Genomic DNA, 21,135 nt, shown 5'->3' with positions numbered 1-21,135 from the left:
TAAATGCAGGGAACAATAAATGGAATGAAGGTCGATAAGACTGAGAGACTTTTCTTAAGACTTCCAATATCTTTAGCATGATATTTCAAGAGCACCCCTTGATTTAGCACAACAGCATCTTCCTGACAGTCCTTTTTTATGCTCTTCATATGGTCATTAGAAGAGTCAGCCTTTATAATTTTTAAGTATAACAATCTACAAAAAGGCTTTTAGGATCAGATTCAATAAAAGATCTTCGTTACCTAAGTCCAAAGTTGTAATCTTGAAAATCCCCACTCAACTAACCCTGAAGTTGCTTCTTTTGTACTACAGTTTTTGTTCTTACAATTCCTTAGGCTCTGAAAATTCTGGCTATGCACATGCAAAGCAGCACCTCAGCTGTGATAAGGTTTAGCAACTCATGCCCTACATCCAGGACTGTTTGTGTCATTTATGTTGAATGAAATATAGTGTCTTGGGAGGAGGGACCAGATCTTTGGACATTTTCACCCTAAATGAACACCCTAACAACTAGACTACAAAGACATTCTCTCCCTTTCAATCTCTCTCTCTAGCACCATACATTTTTAATTCTTTTTCTGCCTTCTGGCACTCCTTCAACACAAGGTAATTTGCCCCCACCCAGAATAGCTCTATAGTCTTATTATGGCACTTCCCTGGGAGATGTGTATTTGAATCTTCTCAGACAGAGGAGGGAATTGAACATGGGTCTCCGAATTTCTGACAAACTTTGAAGAAGAGTGAGCCTGGCTCAGTTCTTTGAAAGAATGGGCATGTCCATCTGCATTCAGGAAAGGGTTCAGGGTTCTGCATCTCAAAAGGATGGAGTCTCCTCCTTAGAAATCTGAATAAGGCATCTAGAAAGATAGGATTTAAAATTCACCCCAGATTTCAGCATTCCCTATTGGCTAACTCCAGGCAGTACTGTGCTGATGTTAGCTCACTTTTCTAGATCTGGTTTTGAGGTACTCAAGCCTCCTGAACTACATGAGGGCTAGGGACAGACATTACACATAAACCAGTTTAAGTGATCAGAAACTGGTTTAAACCTGTAACAGAACAGATGTTCAGTGCACATAAACCAGTTTGAAAATGGCTAAAACCAGTTTAAGAGAAACCTGGTTGAATGTAGTATCAGACCTAACTGATTTGGGTCAAACTGGTTTATGCAATATCTGTCCCAGACCCCTTCCTGGTTTAAGTTAAACCAGACTCCCTCAGCATTCCGGCATGTTCTCTGGGCTGGGCTCCCTGCTCCACAGCAGACCTGGGTCCTCCCCTCTGCTCCCTGGCTGGAGCTCTGGCAGACATCGCAGATATCTGCCTGGCTTCCCTGCTCCCCTCCTCCCGTTACTACTCCCTGCTTAGCTTAGCAGGGATTACTCTGCCTTACACAGACACGTGTCAGCATTAGCCAGCATACCATGTGCTGGCTATAGTCCGTGCTGTGGGAGGCCGGACAAAGGCAGACAGGACTGTGTCCGCTTAGGGCTTTTTGGAGCTAATCAACAGGTAGCTGGTAACATCCCTCTGTTCCTTTCTTGGAAAAAGTTGTTTAAGAAGAGCTTGAACTAATTGAGAGAAGCTTTTTTTTCTTTGTTTTCTTAATGGGCTGATAAACACTGAGGTAGGAGTAATAAACACTGTGTTATCAACTGCCTGCTGGGCTGCTCAGGGCCCATGGAACCCCTCCCTAATTAGTGTGTCCTGCCAGAGCCTGGCCACGCCCATGCCAGCCCCATACTGTGGAAGGGAGGGAAGGGCTGCTCTAACATCCCCGGCTTCTAGCCTGAGTCACTGCAGGCATGTGCCTGCATTTCTGGGACATCTGTGCAATTATAAACCAGTTTAGCCTAGCTAGGTTAGACAAATCAATTCAGGCTCAGAGTTTTTTAATGTCTGTCCCTAGTGGGAGCCGAAGTATCCAACATAGGATTCTAGATTCTGTTTTTCTGGGCCAGGGGTCTGCAAGATAGGTATTACAGTGCCTAACTCCTAGGTTCCTAAGTTAATCGTTAGATCTGGCCCTAAAAACATACATTACTGTACTGTGGATCCACCACTGGTAAGTGACGTGGAATTATTTCAAAAGGAATAGGTCAACTTTTGTGCAATCTGAAGCCATAACACAGAACTTGGAAGATGTGAATTATGATTCTGTTCTCTTGAAGATGAGTTCCTGCCTCAGGATTCTTTACATTTTTAAATTCCTACACTTTAAAGCATATAGTTGACAGTATCTCCTGAAATATTTTATGTTCTTTCCTGTGTTGGCTCCTTACTTTTCTGTTAAGTAAGCAGAAATTGCCCAAGGTTCAAACTTGTCTTAGAAAATTACTGGGTACACTTCTCTGAAAATGGATCTTCCTTGGCCTAGCTTACAGTCAGGAAACACACAAGATGTTAGTATTGTTTCTTCTTTTTAAGTAGAGGTTTTCCCATGGTGACTATTTGTAGATGTAGATGCAAGAACCAGAAATATGGGAATAATAAGTTCATACTAGGTTGAAACATAGAATGCCCTGAAGAAAGAATCACTAAATAAGATAATCTTTTTCAAAAGGTAATGGCTTGTTAGCTGAAAGCCAAAGTATTTGTTGTAGTTCTCCTGTATTCATGAGCCAGCTAATAAGATTGCTGGCTTGAGAACAATCGGATGATAGAGAGCTTTTTAACTAAGACAATTTGTTAAGTACTTGAGGCTATTAATATTGTCCTAGGTGACAAGTTCTTCATCTGCTAGTATAGTTAATCTTTTATGATGATTGATGATGATGATTACAGTGACCTAATGGGTCATTCTATAAAAAATAGCATTAATTCTCCTTGGATCTGATTACCATTGTATGAACTGGAGGAAATGACCACAAAATATAATTTAACACAAATATATTTTCAAATAGGTTTTCCAATTACAGGATCAGAATTTTCCTCAAAACAATGTTGTCCTCACTTGTTTTCTCTTTTATTTCTTTATGCTCCCTATCTTAAAGGCTTCTGTCACTTAATTAGGTGATGTAATTCTGTTTATTTTAATCTTTTTAATATAAAACTAGTATTTAAAATGAGCCCAACTGAAATTGGAGCTCTGTTATGTGAGATGCTATATATATATAAAGAGAAAGAAACAGTTTCTGTCCCTATGACCTTTCAGTCTAAATCAGTAATTCTCAACCAGGGTGCCTTGGGGAACCCAGAGATTTCAAAGAGGACTCTATAGTGTCAAAAACATGCTGACCTGTTGTGGTCTTCCTGAGGTCTTTGCAACAGGAGAAGTGCTCTATTTATTTTTTCTGTACTCAAAAAACAAATAAAACTAAGAGCTGACATTTTCCAAGGGGTGCCCGAAGTCCTTCTTGGGGTTCCTTGAGTCTAAAAAGTTCTAATTTTAGATTAGATACACCATTAGAGAGTCATAGATTTCATGGATTCATAGACATTAGGGGCTGGAAGGGACCTCATGAAATCATCGGGTCCAGCCTGCCCACCATAGGTGAGAAGTTAGCTGGGATCAAGTGAGCCCAGCAAGAAATAAATCCAGCTGTTTTTTGAAGGAGACCAGAGTAGATGCTTGTACGACCTCTGGGGGAAGGTTGTTCCAGACCCTGGACACACACTGTAAAGAACATTTTTCTGATATCCAGTCTAAATTGGCCTTCCTGGTGTTTATGGCCATTAGACCTTGTTATCCGTTGGGGAGCTGTGGTGAACAGATGTCCTCCCAGGTCCTGATGTACCCCTCTTATGAAATTGTAGGCTGCCACCAAGTTCCCCCTGAGCCTTCTCTTCTCCAGACTGAAAAGTCCCCCAGCCTCTCCTCATATGGCCTTCTCTCATATGGCCTTGGATCATATGAGCGGTTCTCCTCTGGACTCTCTCAAGCTTCTCCACATCCTTCCTGAAGTGGGGGGCCTAATACTGGATGCAGTACTCCAGCTGTGGTTTCACCAGGGCCGAGTAAAGCGGGAGGATGACTTCCCTGGTTTTGCTTGAGATATGGTAGTGGATAGTTAGCTTTACCCACCACTGCATCACATTGGTGGCTCATATTCATCTTGTGGTCAACCCCCAAACCCCTTGCAGTCATGATTCTAGTGAACATAGCACTGCTGAGTCTGCGAGTATGCTGAGGGGTCTTCCTACCGAACTGCAGCACCTTGCACTTTTCTACATTGAAAGCCATCTGGTTTTGGTTGGCCCACCTTGAGGGTGTGTCCAAGTCAGCCTGTATTCCCTGCCTGTCCCAGGTGTGATGGCCCTCCCCATAATTTGGTATCATCTGCAAAACTTGGACAGTTCACATCTGACTTCTGAACCTAGATCATTGATGAAAATGTTAAAGAGTACTGGCCCAAGTACCAAGCCCTGAGGGACTCCACTGGTCACCCTTTGCCATGTTGATTTGCTCCCTTCAACTAGTACTCTTTGGGTCTCCCCCATAGCCAGTTGCCTAGCCATCGGACCTCATTATGATGCTTGACTGGAGAAGTGATGACAATGATGAATACTTATTACCATTTTACAAATTATGAATAAGGTAGAAAAGGATTAAATGCCAGAGCTAAAGAAGACTTAAGTCAGAATTCTTCATTAGGCAGCTATACATGGGATAAGTATAGACAGCCAAAAAACCCAAGGCTGATTCAGTCTTCACAGGTTAGTCAAAGCTGTGTAGATTGAACAAGCAAGTGAACAGACATTCACTTTTGATTCTGGAAATGCAGCCACCTGCCTGCAGTGGCTCATACCAGAAGCCAGGAGCAACTAGAGCATGCCTCCCTGCTTGGCTGCAGCAGACACCTGGGGCCAAAGCTAGCCCACCCACCCTGTGAAGGGGGTGTTGTGGGGCAGGTGCAAAGTATCCTGGGAAGCAGGGGGACTGTGAGTTAACTTGAATCTGGAGTAGATCTGGGATAGAAGTTTAGTAAATCAATTTAACCTAAATCAGTGATGTCTGATATTGCATCCATCCAGGTTTATCTTAAATTGGTTTTGGCCATTTTGAAAGCAGTTAATGTGAGTTGAACTTCTGCTGTCTTGCAGATTTGAAATGGTTTCTGATCACTATACCCGTTTATGTGTAATTTCTGTCCCCAGAAATAGGCATTGTATTTCTTAAATATAAGGACCTTGCCCCAGAGGGTAATTCAGTTGGACCAGGTAATGTACTTAGGAGCCCTATACTATAAGTGCAAAGACTGTGGAGTGTCAAGACGTAATGCAAGTTTAGACAATTAAGGATGGTACAGAGCAATTGGAGAGCTAGAGGCAACTGTAAAAGGCGACTAAGGGTGCACACTAAGCTGCAGCTCCCAGCTATAATTCAGAACAATTTTTGAAAAGTGTTCTGAGTTAGTTATCCCAGACCAAACAGAAGTTCACTGTTAGTTCTGGAGGGTGGGCGGGGAGGTGGAATCTAGCTGCAGGCTGGGAGCCTGCAACCAGTTTCCCAAAGCAGTGGTCAGAGTCTCTGCCATTGCTCGCTGTTTTCAGAATGGGAAAGGGGAAAAGCAGCGGATGGAACTTGTTCTTGGGGTTCCCCAGCTGGTGCTGAAGGGTAGGGTAGATGATTTGGAACCCCCCATTTGCGGGGGGAGGGATCCAACAGACCCACCCTACCCACCTGGGGGAGTTGAAAACTCCCAGACTGAACTCCATCTGCTCCCTTTCCCCCCTCCCATTTTGAAAACATCAACTATCTTGGAGCTTCTTAAACACTAGTTACAAAAGATACTACAATTTGAAATGTCTTTATCAGATACCTCATGCAATGAAAGGTCAGATTTTTACCCAATCAGCCATTTTTGAAGCTGTCTGAAGTTATGTATTTGTGTTTGGTCACAGCTATAAACTGCTTTCTAGGGCAAATCAAGTGAACATTGTCACTTCTGTCTGCACCCTCTGAGAACCCAGAGACCCCCGCAGAGGTAGCCAGTAGAAAATACTAAAATACAGAGGTATATCTAAGCTCCAGCTTCAGAAGCTGAAATCCCCTGATTGAAACTATCTATTAGGTATCTCCATTTGTTACCAATTCATAATTCCTCATCTTACTTCTGAGTATAGCCACCTAACTGAAATAGGAGCAGCTGGTGAGGGGTCCACCTTTTTTATAATAGCTTTCTTAGAGCACTTGCCCAGGTAATAAGAAAGCTGTATCTTCTCCCTATTGTGATGAGATTTGAACCTATAGAGGAGAGCACCTTTAACTATTAAGCTATAATAAAGCTAGGTGAGGACACTCTCTGTCCTTCCCATGGAAGCCAGGCCCTATTCATTGGACTGGCAGGCAAACAAGCAAGAGTATGCCTGCTTCTGTACCCTAGTGGCATACTGGTCCCTGGTATCAGATCAGAGTATGTGTTCAATATTAAAACGATAAAAATAGTCCTGGCAGCAGAGATTGTAACTCAGGATTACTTCATACCAAGGGAATGCTGGAGATCTGAAGCCAAATGGGTTTGAAAAGCTTGCAATAATTCAGAGTTTTCATTTCCAAACATTTCCAGCACCATTTAACAAGGTGATCCAGTAATAATTTTCCTTATCAGTTTAACTCAGTAATATTGATACTTCACTTCAAGTTGCTTTTCACCATCTATAATCCATTATCCTACGTGGGCTAGATGGCCATTGAGTACTGAGTTATAAGTTTATAGGAGAAAAAGTTAATTGTTCTTAAAAGGAACAATCTTCCTCTCTCTCTCTCCTTTTCCTGGACAAATTGCATATTTTAAAATCTGTTGTGAATCATATACACTGCACTTCCCAGTGCTTAATTGAGACCAACCCTTAAAGCACATAGATAGCTCATATATGGTCTGTATTTCTCATATATGAATCATATAGGGGTCTGAGGACACAGACAGAAATAAATTAATAATAGTCTATAAAGAAACAACATTAATCTTAGTTATAACAAAAACCAAAACTGAGTGGAACAAACATTCATCTCTTAAGAGAACAAATGGACTTACAAATTGCAACTAAAATTAAAACGTATCTTATGGATCTTCGTAGCTTGAATATTTACAGTGATATTTATGAAAACGTACTTTTCTATACATATCATAAATGTAAACAGATGTGCTGCATGCAGCAGAGTTTTTTCCTGACAGAGAGTGAGCAACTCTATCTAGCTTTTATAGAACTACAAAATCACATCAAGAATTAAATAGACTGGGGGTGCATCTACACAAGAATTTGACTGTGCAGTAGCCTAAGAACACTGTGCAGTAGTGTGTCACAGTATGGACGGTACTGATACACTACTGCCTAGTATTATTAGGCTACTGTGCAGTAGCATCACTTAAAAGACGTTCGCCAGCACTACTGCACAGTATTTCCAGATACTCTGTATTTATTTAGTACTTGCTAAGACAAGTACTAAATTAATGCACAGTACCCACTGCACAGTAGTGTCTTGTGTAGACATGCCCTGGATGTTGCAAATGTACTTCCATTATTTTATGTCTGTCACAGAAGATTGAAGTCAATAAGATATTCTTTCTTATGAAGAAGGTTTTTCATCATAGTTATCTCCTTATAGAAAAGGAAACTCAAAATACTTGAAGGGGCTTAAATGTACATTCTGTTGAATAGCAGTGAACCATTGATGGCAATGTTTTTGCATTGCAAACTCCGTTTCCTGGCAAAGGTAGGATAAATATATAAAGTTAAATATAGCAAGTGCAGTATGGATAGAAGGAAAAAGTGAACAAATTTCAGAGTTCCTGGAGAGTTTGCTGTTGTCTGTATGAACAGCAGTCATATTCAAGCATAATAAACTTGAATTTTTCTTTAAAAGTAAAAATACTGAAAGATGCTGTTTTATGGTTAGTTTATATGCATTCAATTACTTCTTTTTTGAGTATGAAATAAACTGTTTCCCCTTGCTAAAATTGGTTGGGAAAGGGAAATGGTATGAATGAAAAAGCAATGGAAACATAGTAGTAGTAGTAGTAGTAGTAACAAAATGCCTACTAAATTGGCTCGTATTTTTCATTTTAGGAAAAGCCACTGACAAAATCTCTGCAACGAGGTGAAGATCCCCAGTTTGATCAAGTAAGTAACGTTTTGAATAATGTTTATTTCTTGGGACTGCTGTTTCTTAGAACCCAAATTGACCATTATATCTTCATAATATTATAATGCTATGTCATTTGGGGAATCAAAGCCCTTCATCTAACTTGAGGTAATAGACCTGAGAATTCTTTATCTATGTATCAGTTTGCCTGAGGAGTTAGGAAGCACTTTGTTTTTTCCAAAATATTCAGAACCTCTTTTTTTAATCACATTGGATAGCCATATATTATTTCCTCTGAATTATTTTGTACTCTGAGAAACGAACTTTATGTCTTGTGGGAATATACCAGATTGAGAGCTCTGTTTCAATATTAGAACCTGGATATAAGAGTTATTTCCCAGTGGTAGTCCCCAGTTCCTATTTTATCTGGAAAATGATGACATTGCTCTAAAATTAACCATTTAACAATCCCTAGACATGTCTACATGAGACACTTTATTGTGCAGCAGACTAATTTGCTGCACAGTAAAGCATCACCATCTACATGTGCATGGCAGTTAGGGCACGGTAGACTAATTTGCTGTGCTACCAAATGGTCCCAACAGATATAAGTGGTATCCAGCAGTGTAGTAAATTACTGTGCTTACCTTAAATGTACATGTAGACAGTGATGTTGGGATTAGTTTATTCCAGCTCAAATTGATCCTGACTATATTCAATTGCATAAATTACACATGTAGACATGTCCCCAGTCTCTGTAATTTATTATGTTACACTTTTTCATCACTGAGATTATAATCATAAAAAACTTATGTACATACTTATCATTATGTATTATGAGTGATCTCATTAACTTTAAAGGTAAGCACGTACACATGTGTTGTCATGATTAGAGCAAAAGCATATCCATCGAATACATTTGAAAAAATAAATATCCATTGGAGAAATTAACCCCACAGGAAAAAATTTAGATTACCAGTAATAATTTTATATATCAGATCATATTTTTGCTGTCTATATCGGAAGTAAATGCTGCTGCCAATTATCTGTTTCTTTAACAACAACAACAAAAAATACATTTTGACACACACAATTATACAATTTGAACTGCACTTCTTCTTTCATAGATATATAAATAGAGTCGGGAACAAAGTGTATAGTTGCCTGAGATTTCCTCTTAGAAGACAAACATTTCAGTTGTTTATAACCTTTCTGGACTTAAAATATCCAGGATGAACATTTCCATGCTGGGAGTTTATCTTGGGCTGAATTATTGTTAATAGTTTTAACACTGAAGCTTCACATTGGCTTGCCCATGTTAAAAAATGTTGCAATCATTTTGAAAAGCTCCAATGTCCTGTGCTTTGAAGCAAAGACTTAAAATTGGCAGGGCAGTTGGCTTAGCTTAAAGGGTGTGCCTCTGGGCTACACTCATGAAAATCTGTGCAAAATATAATTCACTTCATGATTTAAAAATTGTCATTCACACATATTTAGTAAAACTTGTTCATGTTCAGAATCTCTGAAGATTTTTATTAGTAGGCATTCTGCAACTAGTAGGTTGTAAAGGTGCTCTGCAAAACTGTATAAATGGGCTTTTAGGTTTTGCATCCATTTGATGTTTCATAGAGAAGTAACGCTGGAAGGGACCTCAAGAAATCATCAATCCAACCAGGAATCAAACTTGCAAGCTTGGTGATATTAACCCATGTTCTAACCAACTGACCTAAAGGACTGCATTTTATTATTAAAATGTGTATCTTATGTATCCTGAAATAATTTAGGGTGGTTGGAGCCAAGATTAAGAGGGGAAGGGATTTGAAATAGACTCTTTCAATTTGGTGTTTGTTTATTTTTGTAAATTGTAAATTTATTTTTGTAGATGTAATGTACATTTGGGAGAAAGAAAGTAGTTACTATTGATCCAATATGTCTTCTCCCTCAGATAAGATATGGAACTCAAAATATATTTCTGGGACTCTCAAGATGTCCAGCAAAATCAAGGAAGGCCAGGCATGATACTCAGTGAGCATATCTATACAGGACACTTTACTGCACAGTAAACTAGTCTACTGCATAGTAAAGCATCATCATCTATATATGCACAGCATTTACGATGGAGTAAATTAGACTACTGTGAAGTTGGCAGTAGATACAGGTAGTAGATTAACTGCACAGGTAGTAAATAGTGCACATGTGGACAGCTGACCAGGAGCAAATTGCTTTTGGTAAGCCCAGGTAGCATGGGCCAGGGAAACTGTACCCTCCCCTTGGCAGTTGCCTCCCAACCTTGTGCCCCAATCAGCCAATTAGGAGAACTCCTCCTGACCCCTGGAGCCCAACCTGACCCCAGTGCCCCCAGCCAGCCCAGTGCCCCCAGCCAGTCTGGAGCTCCCCTTGGCTGCTGTAGGGGGCAGATCAGGGCAAGAAGAGCCCTGCACTGAACTGTTCCTGTCGGGAGCAAATTTGCTCCTGACAGGCACACATGTAGACAGGCTTTTGGGGAAAGATTCCTACACCTTATTTTAATGTGCAGTAAACTTACAGTGCATTAATAGCACATGTAGATGCACCCAGTATAAGCAAAATGCAAAATTACAAACAGGAAAAATCAAAATAAAAAACTTTCTTGCCAAAGATCTCCAAAAGTGGATAATAATTCAGAATGCCTGAACTACTGGGTGCCAAGCATGAAACATTTCAAACAGACCTGATTTTCAGATAGTGGGAACTTCACTCTTTCTCAAAATCAATCAGTCTGTCTGAGGTTGGGTCTCCAGAACTGGGGCAGCCAGAATAACCGATCACTTGAAAATATATTCTTGGCCTGGTTGCTTCTGTAGATACTATGAAGAAGCAAAAAAGAGCATGCCTAAAGAATCCTTCACCAGTAACCTTTAAAAGACAGCCCACAAAAGTGTTATAATTGTCAGAATATGCGTATAGGACCCAAGACAATTCATAGTGATTTGAAACATGGAAAACCCTTGTTCAGGTTACCCAAACTTCCTTAACTCTACTTCAGTACAGCTTTATGAGAAAATTCAGGGGCCATGTCTACACAAGACACTATTGCACATTACTGCACATTTACTTAGCACTTGTATAAACAAGCACCAAATGAATGCACAGTAACCTAAGTTACCGTGCACTAGCGCTGATGAACACCTTTTTTGTGATGCTACTGTGCCATAGCCTAATACTACTGTGCACTAGCGTCATGTCGCAGTTTTTGCAACACGATGCTACTATGCAGTAATATCGGGCTATTGAGCAGTCAGCATTTCATATATATGTGGCCACATAGTCTTAACTAATCTTTGTGGTTCTGACAAACAGGTGCTCTCATCAGTGGCCACAAGAACTAAGTTGCCTATACAGCCTGCATTTTCGGTTTATTTATGTAAAGTTAAAAAGATATATTTTTGAAGTTTCTGAGGAGTCAACTGTAGTAATGTAGCTATTGAAGAGCATCATTCCTCACTCTTCATGAAGATGCTGTGTGCCACCCTCTATATTAGTATTATTAAACAGAAGACTAGTGCAACTATTTTTTAAACTTCCTATTACAAGAAATCAGGAAGTTTCCATACTTAGAATGCACAAACTGAGCAAAAGTTAGAGCAAAAAACTACAGTTACCAAAGAAGATTTTTCTCTCCCAGGGAAACTTCATTCTGCTCTTAGCCCTTATCATGGTACCCTCTGTTTGCTCTCTGATTTGACAGTGTAAGGACTAGAAAGCAGGCGTTTGTTTTCTTGAGTGCTCTGACTAACTTGTGCAAGTTGTTTCACTTTCTGCTGCTGGCTAGTGCTTTGACCAGTTTGAGGTGCAGTTTCACAGAAACCCTTGCACCTATCTCCCTGAAACTTGGCAGGCTACCATCCCTGCAATTTTCATCTGAATCAGGCAAGAAATGACAAAGTTATAGGCATTTTCATGATTCCCCATTATACCTTATGGGCGAAATGTCAAAACACATTGAAACAGCGAAACAGTTTCAACAAAACAAAATGAAACAGTGCTTCAAAACAGCAAAACTTAACACTGTCCCTTCAAACAGTGAAATGGAACTCAAAATAGTTTCATGGTTTCTAGGGTTGGAAGGGACCTGAACATATCATCAAGTCTGACCCCCTGCCCTGGGCAGGAATGAGTGCTGGGATCATAATTCCCCAGCCAGATATCTGTCCAACCTCTTCTTGAAAATCCCCAAGGTAGGGGAGAGCACCACTTCCCTTGGGAGCCCATTCCAGAGCCTGACAGTCCTAACCGTAAAGTAATGCCTCCTGATATCAAGCCTGAATTTACTCTCAATCAATCTGTGGTTGTTATTCCTTGTTATCCCAAGTGGTGCCCAGGGAAACAGAGCCTCTCCTATTTTCCGCTGGTCACCTGTTTTCCACTGGAAATGAAACAGTGCTGTTTTGTACAGCTCTACACAATAAATGAAGTCTGAGAAGTTAATGCTTATAGGGCCACAGCACTAGCTGGGGGCTCCTAATCATAGATGTTCATATAAAGCTGTGGAAAAAGTAGCTGTTGAGATGAAGTCCAGGGTGAGAGGTTCAAAACTGAACTTACAATATGTGAAACAAATGTTCCTTTGTTTAGAATGGCTTCCTGGAACTAAAGGAGCTATCAGCACTCCAGAAGTAGTGACAGTATAGTTCCCTAGCAGCAAAACTCAGGATGCCTACTTGTGTCTGATTGCCCAATTGTGGCCACAGACTGAACCTAGTAACTATGATTTTAATTTAAATATATATTTCCACTTTTCAAATTAATAGAATTTTCATGTGAAAATGTTGTTTAAAACTGAAGAAAATGAAGAAAATATGAGTTCCATGTAATTATAAAGCTACTGTTTGCTTCTAATATTATATCTTTCTCCTTTTTACATGAAGGGATTGGATTAATTTCTTTTTTTTTAAATGGCCTTTACAGAAACAGGATGATGCGTCTCAAAGGCATAACCAGCAATTATAGTTTTTAATTGCTGTGATAAATTATAAGAACATAATGTAGGCCTATTACCTTCATCTCCAATCTATACACTGAAAAAAGAAATGTAGTTAGGTTTCTCTTGCTTCTGTTGAACCCTATGGGAGTACTGCCTTTAAAACTTAAGGTGGGGGAGAGAATTTACAGTTACATTATTACTACAGACATTTATTTTCTCTAAACCCAGCCCAGTTTTCATGCTTTATAATAGATAAAATGCAAGAGCCATTAAAGGAAAAACATTCTTATATAGCTACAAGTATCCTACATATATGTAAGAAGCTAATATATGACATATTCTAAACCTAATCCTGTTGGTATAAAATGCAGAATATTTCCAGATTTCAAAACTATTTTGCATTTACATTACCATGTCATGACTAAAAGCAGAATTCAGCTGACTGTTTACAAGTTAAAATAATCATTCAGAAAACTTTGTATTATTAAAATGGCAATAACATCTTACATATGAAAAATGCTATGAGAGAAATGGAAAAATAAGATTTAAATTAGAAAATATTGATAATATAAATGAAAGCTGATTGAACAGAGAATACAGTTGCTGTCAAAGTGCATAGAAATTTACCACTTTTAGGAAAATAAAATATTCAGTCATTATTGATATACTGGCAGTACATAATTTTTTATATTTGCATTTTGACAGTATAATAAGACTTTTATGAAAATTACATGTTGTAGCAAACTGTCTAAAGCAAAGTTTTATTCAATTTATTTTTACAAATTATGCCAAAATAAATATTAAGGAAGCATTTACATAAAAGTTCATTTAACGTTCTATGAACACGAGGCTTAAACAGTTCTGTGGTTGTGCAGACCTGTTATCCTTAAGCAGTACAGTGTGTAGTTCATTTATGATGGAAGAACATGATCATTACGTGCAACAAGGACATATTTGTCCATCTGTACGCTCTCTTTCAGCAGCAGCACAGAGCTAGAATTCATCTCACCACTAGATTTACTTCTAATAAATGAAGGAGCTGAGTAACCAACATGCTGGCTAGACTTTCCTCCCTTCCTGTTCTCTGAGCCAGGTCTTTGCAAATTCCACCCTTCCTTCCTGTCTTAAAAGAGAAGTGACAGAAAGATTTAAAAAGTTATACTGACCTTTTATCCCTACCAAAGACACTACTGTAAATTTACCAGAGAAAGTATGGCATGTGGATATTTGGCGTGAATGACTTTGACTCTTCAATGAGTGAAATTTGAATGATGATATGAATGCACAGTATAAAGAATATCCAGTTAGATATAATCGAAGAGACTCTGTTTAAAGTTGAATTTTATGATCCCTTCAAAGATATTTAGGTGTCAGATGTACATTTTTATTTATAAGTATTACTATTAGTAGAAAATATTTCAAATCTCAAAACACAGTATTTTTCTTTTAAAATGATTCATCCATGCCTTCTAGCTGTTACCCTGCATATAATATTTATAAGTAGCATTTTCTTGCCATGTATCTGACAAGATGTAAACTGTTCCGTATTAAAAAGCAGAAGAAATGATTACGTACATTGTTTATGTTTTCTATACATTAGGCAGTGAAGTGGCTCTGAAAATCCCTATAAGAGATTTTGATTCAAGATTTGGCTCCTGTGTGATACAGGAGCCGAAATGTAAAAAGTTGAGGGTGCTGTAAAAGACTGCATTTATTTTCTTTCCTGCTGTCTGCTACCCCATACTGCACATGCATCAGAACCTGATAGTTCTTATCTTCAGAGATGTAACAGAGCAATAGAGTGCATCGGGCAGCAGTGACTTCCAGCTGTTAGAGCTGCCACCACTTCACAACTGCTACAACAGTGTCCTGTCTCCGCTCCCCCACCAAGGTGGTGCCCAGTTGCTCTGCCTTAGTTATGCAACGGCTTATCCTGCTCAGTAACATAACTAGGCAGGGTGATGGGGGCAGCTAACCCAGGCACCAACATGGGGAGTGAAGAGATGGAAAAAAAGATGCAAACACACAGTTATGATCACACAGTACAGCAGCAACCAGAAGCTGCCCTACGTATGGTAGTTGCCCTGGGTATCCATGCTAGATGCATATGCTACTTTGGCAACATTAAAGATCTCAGGAAAACTCTCAAGGCTGGAACTGCTTATTAATTCATAGATGATCATCCTAGGGGCCATTTATAGGTGCAGTTGGTCTAAAACAAAATACTACTAATAATTAACCACATATCAGAGAACATGTATAGCTACATGGCCTACAGCAGTGCTATCTGTGTAAAGATACTAGCCTAGCTCTTAGCAACCTAGGTTAGCTAGTGCATACTTTATAGTTAATGCATTGCCCTGCCTAGCCTAATGCAGTGTTACTACTTCTGCTCTCTTTACTTTCTGAAGTAAATTAGAACTTTTATCCAAACTTAGAATCAAAACAGAATTAATCCTTTCTAGGGGGTTTGAAAACTTTGCTTCAACATTTTCATGTGAGTATTCCTTTAACATTCCAGATTTTAGCTACCCTGATTCTGACAAGATTTCCAGCTCCATGTTGGAGAACCACTAGGTCTAGATAGGTTATCTAAATTTTGAATAGGTGCCCAAACTTTTGCATGTTTATTTGAATAGAACTTTTAGAGGTTTCTGCATCACTCATCTGGAGTTTTTAAGTAAATCTTGATGGTAGACTGTGAAGTGAAGAATATAGATTTCTTGAATCAAAATTAATAATTAGTGAGAGGAGGAAACTTCATTTGGAATAATCTTCTACTTTTTAGGATCCAGGTTCCCACATGGGACTATAAATAAAAGCCCCAGAGTTGATATTTGCATAATTAGCTGCCAGAATGTCCTGGCTCCAGCTTTCTAGGATCTAGCATATTGCTGGATGGGACCATAAATAAAAGGCTCTGAGTTGGTATTTTCAGAATGAGCTGCCAGATCAATGGATTTCTGTTACCTAGTGTTGTGTGAAAACAAACAGTGAAGCTAATATAATCTTAATTAGGTTTTAAAACAAATTTTAAAACAAAATGAAGATGTTGACAGTATATTTTACTTTTCCAACTTCTCTTGTGCAAAGAACTTCTTTTCTTCTATATCAGGGGTATGAAACTGGTTAGACTTCTCAGGGGCCAGATCCAGACAGTAGAGTTACTCACGGGTCAAATCCAGACCCACCTCCAACAGTGGAGCAAGTGGCATCAGGGAGTCACAGGAGTTAATTCAATTGGCTCTCATCCCCTGTCACTAACACATGTTCCCAGCAGGGCTCTATATTCTGAATTTGGTGGTGGGACCCATCCCCACTCACCATAACCCTAAATTCCTAGTCTTCTCAAGAGCCCCATGAGTCAGATGACACACCTCTGCAGGCCAGATCTGGCCTGTGGACCATATATTTGACACTCCTGCTCTGTAGCCCTCATTAAAGTCACTTCTTCCACAAAACTTATTTACCTTCTTTTTCAGTGGTGATGTGCCAGACTTTTCTCATATTTGAACTCTTCTCCTGCATTTGCATTTGGATGGTTATATTCTGAGATATTTGGAACAGGGACTTGGGCCTAGACCATACTTAGCATCTGGCCTTTGTACTAGAATCTACAGTTCTAAGTTAGGATCCTACACTGCTATATAATAGGCCTGTGCAAAGCGACTAGTATTCACTTTGGATTTGGCCAGTTCAGGGGATAGTAATTCAATCTGGTGATTCGAATCACTGTTCTGAATTGATTCAGCTGCCACTGAATCAGTCAAATCTCCAAATCAAACAGGCCCCATCCCCCGCCTGCTCTCCAAGCCCTGTCAATGTGTCAATGGCTGCTCCACCTGGTTCCAGTGTCCAGCAGGTGTGGGATGGGGACTCGTGGCAGAGCCCCCCATGCAGTGGGGGCAGGAGGGATCACTCCTCCACCTGGCAGCAGCCGGTGAGTGAGGGGCTTTTTTTTTTTTTAACGAGCAGCGATGCTGGGGCTGGGTGGGGCAGCCATTGATGAGGTTGGGAGAGCGGGCGGAGGTCGGGGCGCTCAGTGGAGCTGGGGGAGCAGGCAGAGGATGGAGCCTAGTGGGGGTCCCCCCATGGTCTCCTCCCCCCTCCTCCAACCCCACCCCCCATTTACCGGCATGGAGTCAGAAACCAGTTCCCTGCAGCGGCAAGTGGGGACTGCCCAAATCTCCAAAGCTCTCTGAATCTTTTCCGAATTGTTTCAGATCATGTTAGTGGTCTCCTGATTCTATTTGGATTCAGAGATTCAACTGCCAAATCTCCTCCAACTTGAATCAGTACCCGAAGCTTCGCACAGCCCTACTATATAACGAATCAAGATAGGAAGCTCAGAATGCATTTCAGAACAGCTAACACACATGGGGGGGAACTGCATAAAAGAGACAGTAAAGGCACCTTTACACAAGCAGAAAGGCTGCTCCAACACACTGTAAATGAGTCTGCTGAAATGTGGTAATTACAGTGCTTCAGCAGCCTCCAGTGTCTCGTATCAGCATTCCCATGTTTAAAAATGGCAGTGGGGACACTTTATCTAAAGTTAATTTGAACTTTAGATAAAGCACCCCACCACCAGTTTTAAGTGTGGGGATGTTGATACATGAGATGCTCCAGGTGCTTTAATTAGAGTGGCTCTTGGAGCTACTCTAATTAAAGTGCCCCCCCTTACCTGGATCACATGTATAAACACTCCAAACAGCACTGACAGAAGTGACTTTTGTTGCATGATCAGCCCCCTAAAGCATTCTACAACCATATCCTGACAGAAGTGCACAGCTGCAGAGCACTTTAAAAGTGCCTGATTGCATGACAAATTAACCCTCATGTAATGAGGGTTCAGATGGGCTAGGGACAGACATTCAAAAAGCCAGAGCCTGAATTGATTCAATCTTTTCAGGTTAATTTAACCTAACCAGGCTGAATCAGTTTGTAATTGTACAGACATCCCCTCTGGACTAAAAAAATGCAGGCATATGCCTGCAGTGGCTCAGGTTAGAAGCTGGGGGGCCGCTGGAGCAGCCTTCAATCCCTTCCACAATACTGAGCTGAGGGGTTCCTGGTCAGGCCCTGGCAGGACACTCTGATTAGGGAGGGGTTCCCTGTCCCCTCTCCAACCAGCAAGGGTGTCAGCAGGGATTTACACAGCATTTATCACCCCATTATCAAAACAAAGGATCACTCATTAGTTCAAGCTCTTCTTAAACGACTTTTTCCAAGGGAGGGACATTACCAGCTACCTGTTGATCAGCTTCAAGGAGCCCTGAGCTACTGTGCTGTTTGCCTTTGTCCCATCTCCCACAGCATAGATGTAGCCAGCATGTGGTATGCTAGCTAACACTGAGAGGTGCCTATGAAAGGCAGAGGGGAGGGAGGAACCCCTGCTTGAGATGGGAGTGGTGGGGGTGCGAGGAAAGCAGGAGGAAGCCAGGCAGACAGGAAGCCAAGCAGGAGCTGCAGCTAGGAAGCAGAGGGGTGGGACCAGACCTGCTGGGCTGGAGCAGAGAGCAGAGCCCCACCCAGCAAAGCATCTGGGATTCTGAGGGACTCAGATTTAATTTAAAGCAGGAAGGAGTCTGGGACAGACATTGCATAAACTGGTTTGACCCGAATCAGTTAAGTTTGATACTACATTCAACCAGGTTTATCTCAAAACAGTTTCAGACATTTTCAAACTGGTTTATGTGTGCTGAACATCTGTTCTGTTACAGGTTTAAACCAGTTTCTGACCACTTATGTCTGTCCCTAGCTATGAAGGTGCTCCAAAGCAGAGTGCCTTCATTAACTTCTGTCAATCTCTCTGCGTGATTGATGCTGTCTGTGGGATTGGAGTGGGGGGAAGGAAGGGGGAGGGAGCTCCAGGCTGAGGTTTGTCCATCCTGAGCTGAAGGAGAGGCAGCCTCCACTCCCCCAAAGCCCCCCAGACACCCCCTCAGCAGCCGCAGAGCCCCCTGCCGACCCCCAGCACAACCAGAGGTAAATGGGCTCGTGGTGGGAAGGGGTTAACTCCTCGCTCCCTGGGACGAGGCGGCTGCCTGGAGCCTGGCCGGGTCAAGCCCCCACCAAGGCCCCTCCCTCGCCAGAGCTTAGCAACAGATTCGCACCTCTTGCAGCTCCAGCAGAGCCTGCTGAGTTGCCAGCTCCTGCAGGCAACCCAGGCTCTAACACAGCTACTGCCCCCACTCTCCCCAAGACAAAGCGAAAGGTGTTTGTTGTGGGAGACTCCATCCTGCGGGGGACTGAGGGGGCAATCTGCTGCCCCGACCCCTTAGCCCGGGAAGTCTGCTGCTTCCCAGGGGCCCACATCCGAGACATTGCGGAGAGGATCCCAGAGCTCCTCCAGCCCACAGACCACTACCCCATGCTCCTTTTTCACGTGGGCACCAATGACACGGCTCGGAGCACCCCCAGCCAGGTCATGAGGCGCTACAGGGATTTGGGGCTTAGGGGTCTGGGAGCTCAGGTGGTGTTTTCGTCGATCCTCCCAGTCTCAGGCTATGGGCTGAAGAGGGAGAGGAGGATCCACGCAGTGAACCAAAGACTGCGGAGCTGGTGTCATCGGGAAGGCTTTGGCTTCCATGACCAGAGCCCGCTCTTTGGCGAGAGAGGCAGCGAGCTGCTGGGAAGAGATGGCCTCCACCTCTCCCCCCTGGGGAGGAGGCTCTTCTCAGCCAGGCTGTCTGACTTGCTCCACCGGGCTTTAAACTAAGCCCGCTGGGGGATGGGGGGATGACTGGCACTGCTGGCCCGCTGAGCAACCCTTGCAGAGCCAGCAGACCAAGGCACTTAAGGGAGCCCACCCCTGCCCCAGCCCTGGCACAATCTGTGGGCAAGGCAAGAGCCCCCAAGGGACACTTGCCTGCCTGTACACTAATGCCAGGAGCATGGGCAACAAACATGCTCGTCCTCCTTCTCAGTGCAAAGAATTATGACGTCATTGGGATAACGGAGACCTGGTGGGACTCCACCCATGAGTATAGAGGGCTATACCCTGTACAGGAGGGATCGTGTTGACAAAAGGGGCGGTGGTGTAGCTCTCTATGTGAAGGAAAGTTACATGACCCTGCAAGCTGATGTTGGCGACCAGCATGGACAGCTAGAGACCCTCTGGGTAAAAATTCGTGGGGAATACGGCACAGGGGACACAACGGTGGGAGTCTACTACAGACCTCCCACTCAAAGTCCTGAGCTTGACCAGGAGTTCGCCCGGGAACTGACTGAGGCCACTTGCTCCAGGACCTCGGTTGTCATGGGTGACTTCAATTACCCGGACATCTCGTGGGAAGATCACTCAGCAAAATCCGAGCGGTCGCAAAGCTTTCTCTCGTGTGTGGATGACCTCTACCTGACTCAAGAAGTCTGTGGGCCAACGAGAGGCAAAGCGCTGCCCGACCTGGTACTGGCTACGGGGCACAACCCAATCGGCGACCTAGTGATCGATGGGAAGCTGGGTGACAGCGACCACGAGCTGATCACCTTCACCATCTGCCGTAAAGCTGGCAAGTCAGTCAGCAACACAGAAGTCCTTGACTTCAGAAAAGCCGACTTTGACAAGCTCAAGAGGCTTGTCGGTCAGGCCCTCAGGGACCGTGACCCCAGGGAGATGGGAGTTCAAGAAGAGTGGTTGCTTCTCAAGGAAGCAATCCTCAAGGCACAAGCTAAATCTATTCCAACATGGAGGAAAGGCAGCAAGAAGGCACAGCAGCCCTCCTGGCTCTCCAGGGACCTAGCGGACCTCCTGCGGCTAAAAAGGAAAGCCTACGAAGGATGGAGGATGGGATTCACCTCCAAGGAGAATTATTCTGCGCTGGGCCGGTCCTGCAGGGAGCAAACCAGGAAAGCCAAGGCTGCAACTGAACTCCAACTAGCTTCAAGCATCAAGGACAATAAAAAGTCCTTTTTCAGATATGTGGGGAGCTGGAGGAAAAGCAAGGGCAACGTTGGACCCCTGCTAAAGCAGATGGGGCAACTGACAACTGACGCCCAGGAAAAAGCCAACCTATTAAATAGGTACTTTGCGTCAGTCTTTCATCAGTCCCATATGACACCCATGCCTGCTATGGGACAGGGAGATCCAGGTGATGGGGATCCCCTACCCTCCATCAATGCTGACCTCGTGAAGGAACATCTTGAG

The 21,135-nt window shown here is 42.3% G+C and overlaps 1 protein-coding gene across 4 annotated transcripts in view; it reads left to right on the top strand.

The window, feature by feature from the left end:
* Positions 1-21,135, top strand: part of FRY (FRY microtubule binding protein) — a 447,808-nt gene that overhangs the window by 189,864 nt on the left and 236,809 nt on the right. For all 4 annotated transcript variants that reach the window (XM_090027939.1, XM_090027923.1, XM_090027916.1 and 1 more), the window contains one exon: positions 8,011-8,064. In XM_090027939.1, coding sequence (XP_089884065.1) covers positions 8,011-8,064 — 54 coding nt within the window. The remainder of the gene's footprint in view (positions 1-8,010; positions 8,065-21,135) is intronic.

Source organism: Crocodylus siamensis, chromosome 1, assembly GCF_052110815.1.
Source record: "Crocodylus siamensis isolate JL-2025a chromosome 1, ASM5211081v1, whole genome shotgun sequence".
Lineage (NCBI taxonomy): Eukaryota > Metazoa > Chordata > Crocodylia > Crocodylidae > Crocodylus > Crocodylus siamensis.
This window is presented reverse-complemented; position numbering and strand designations above follow the sequence as displayed.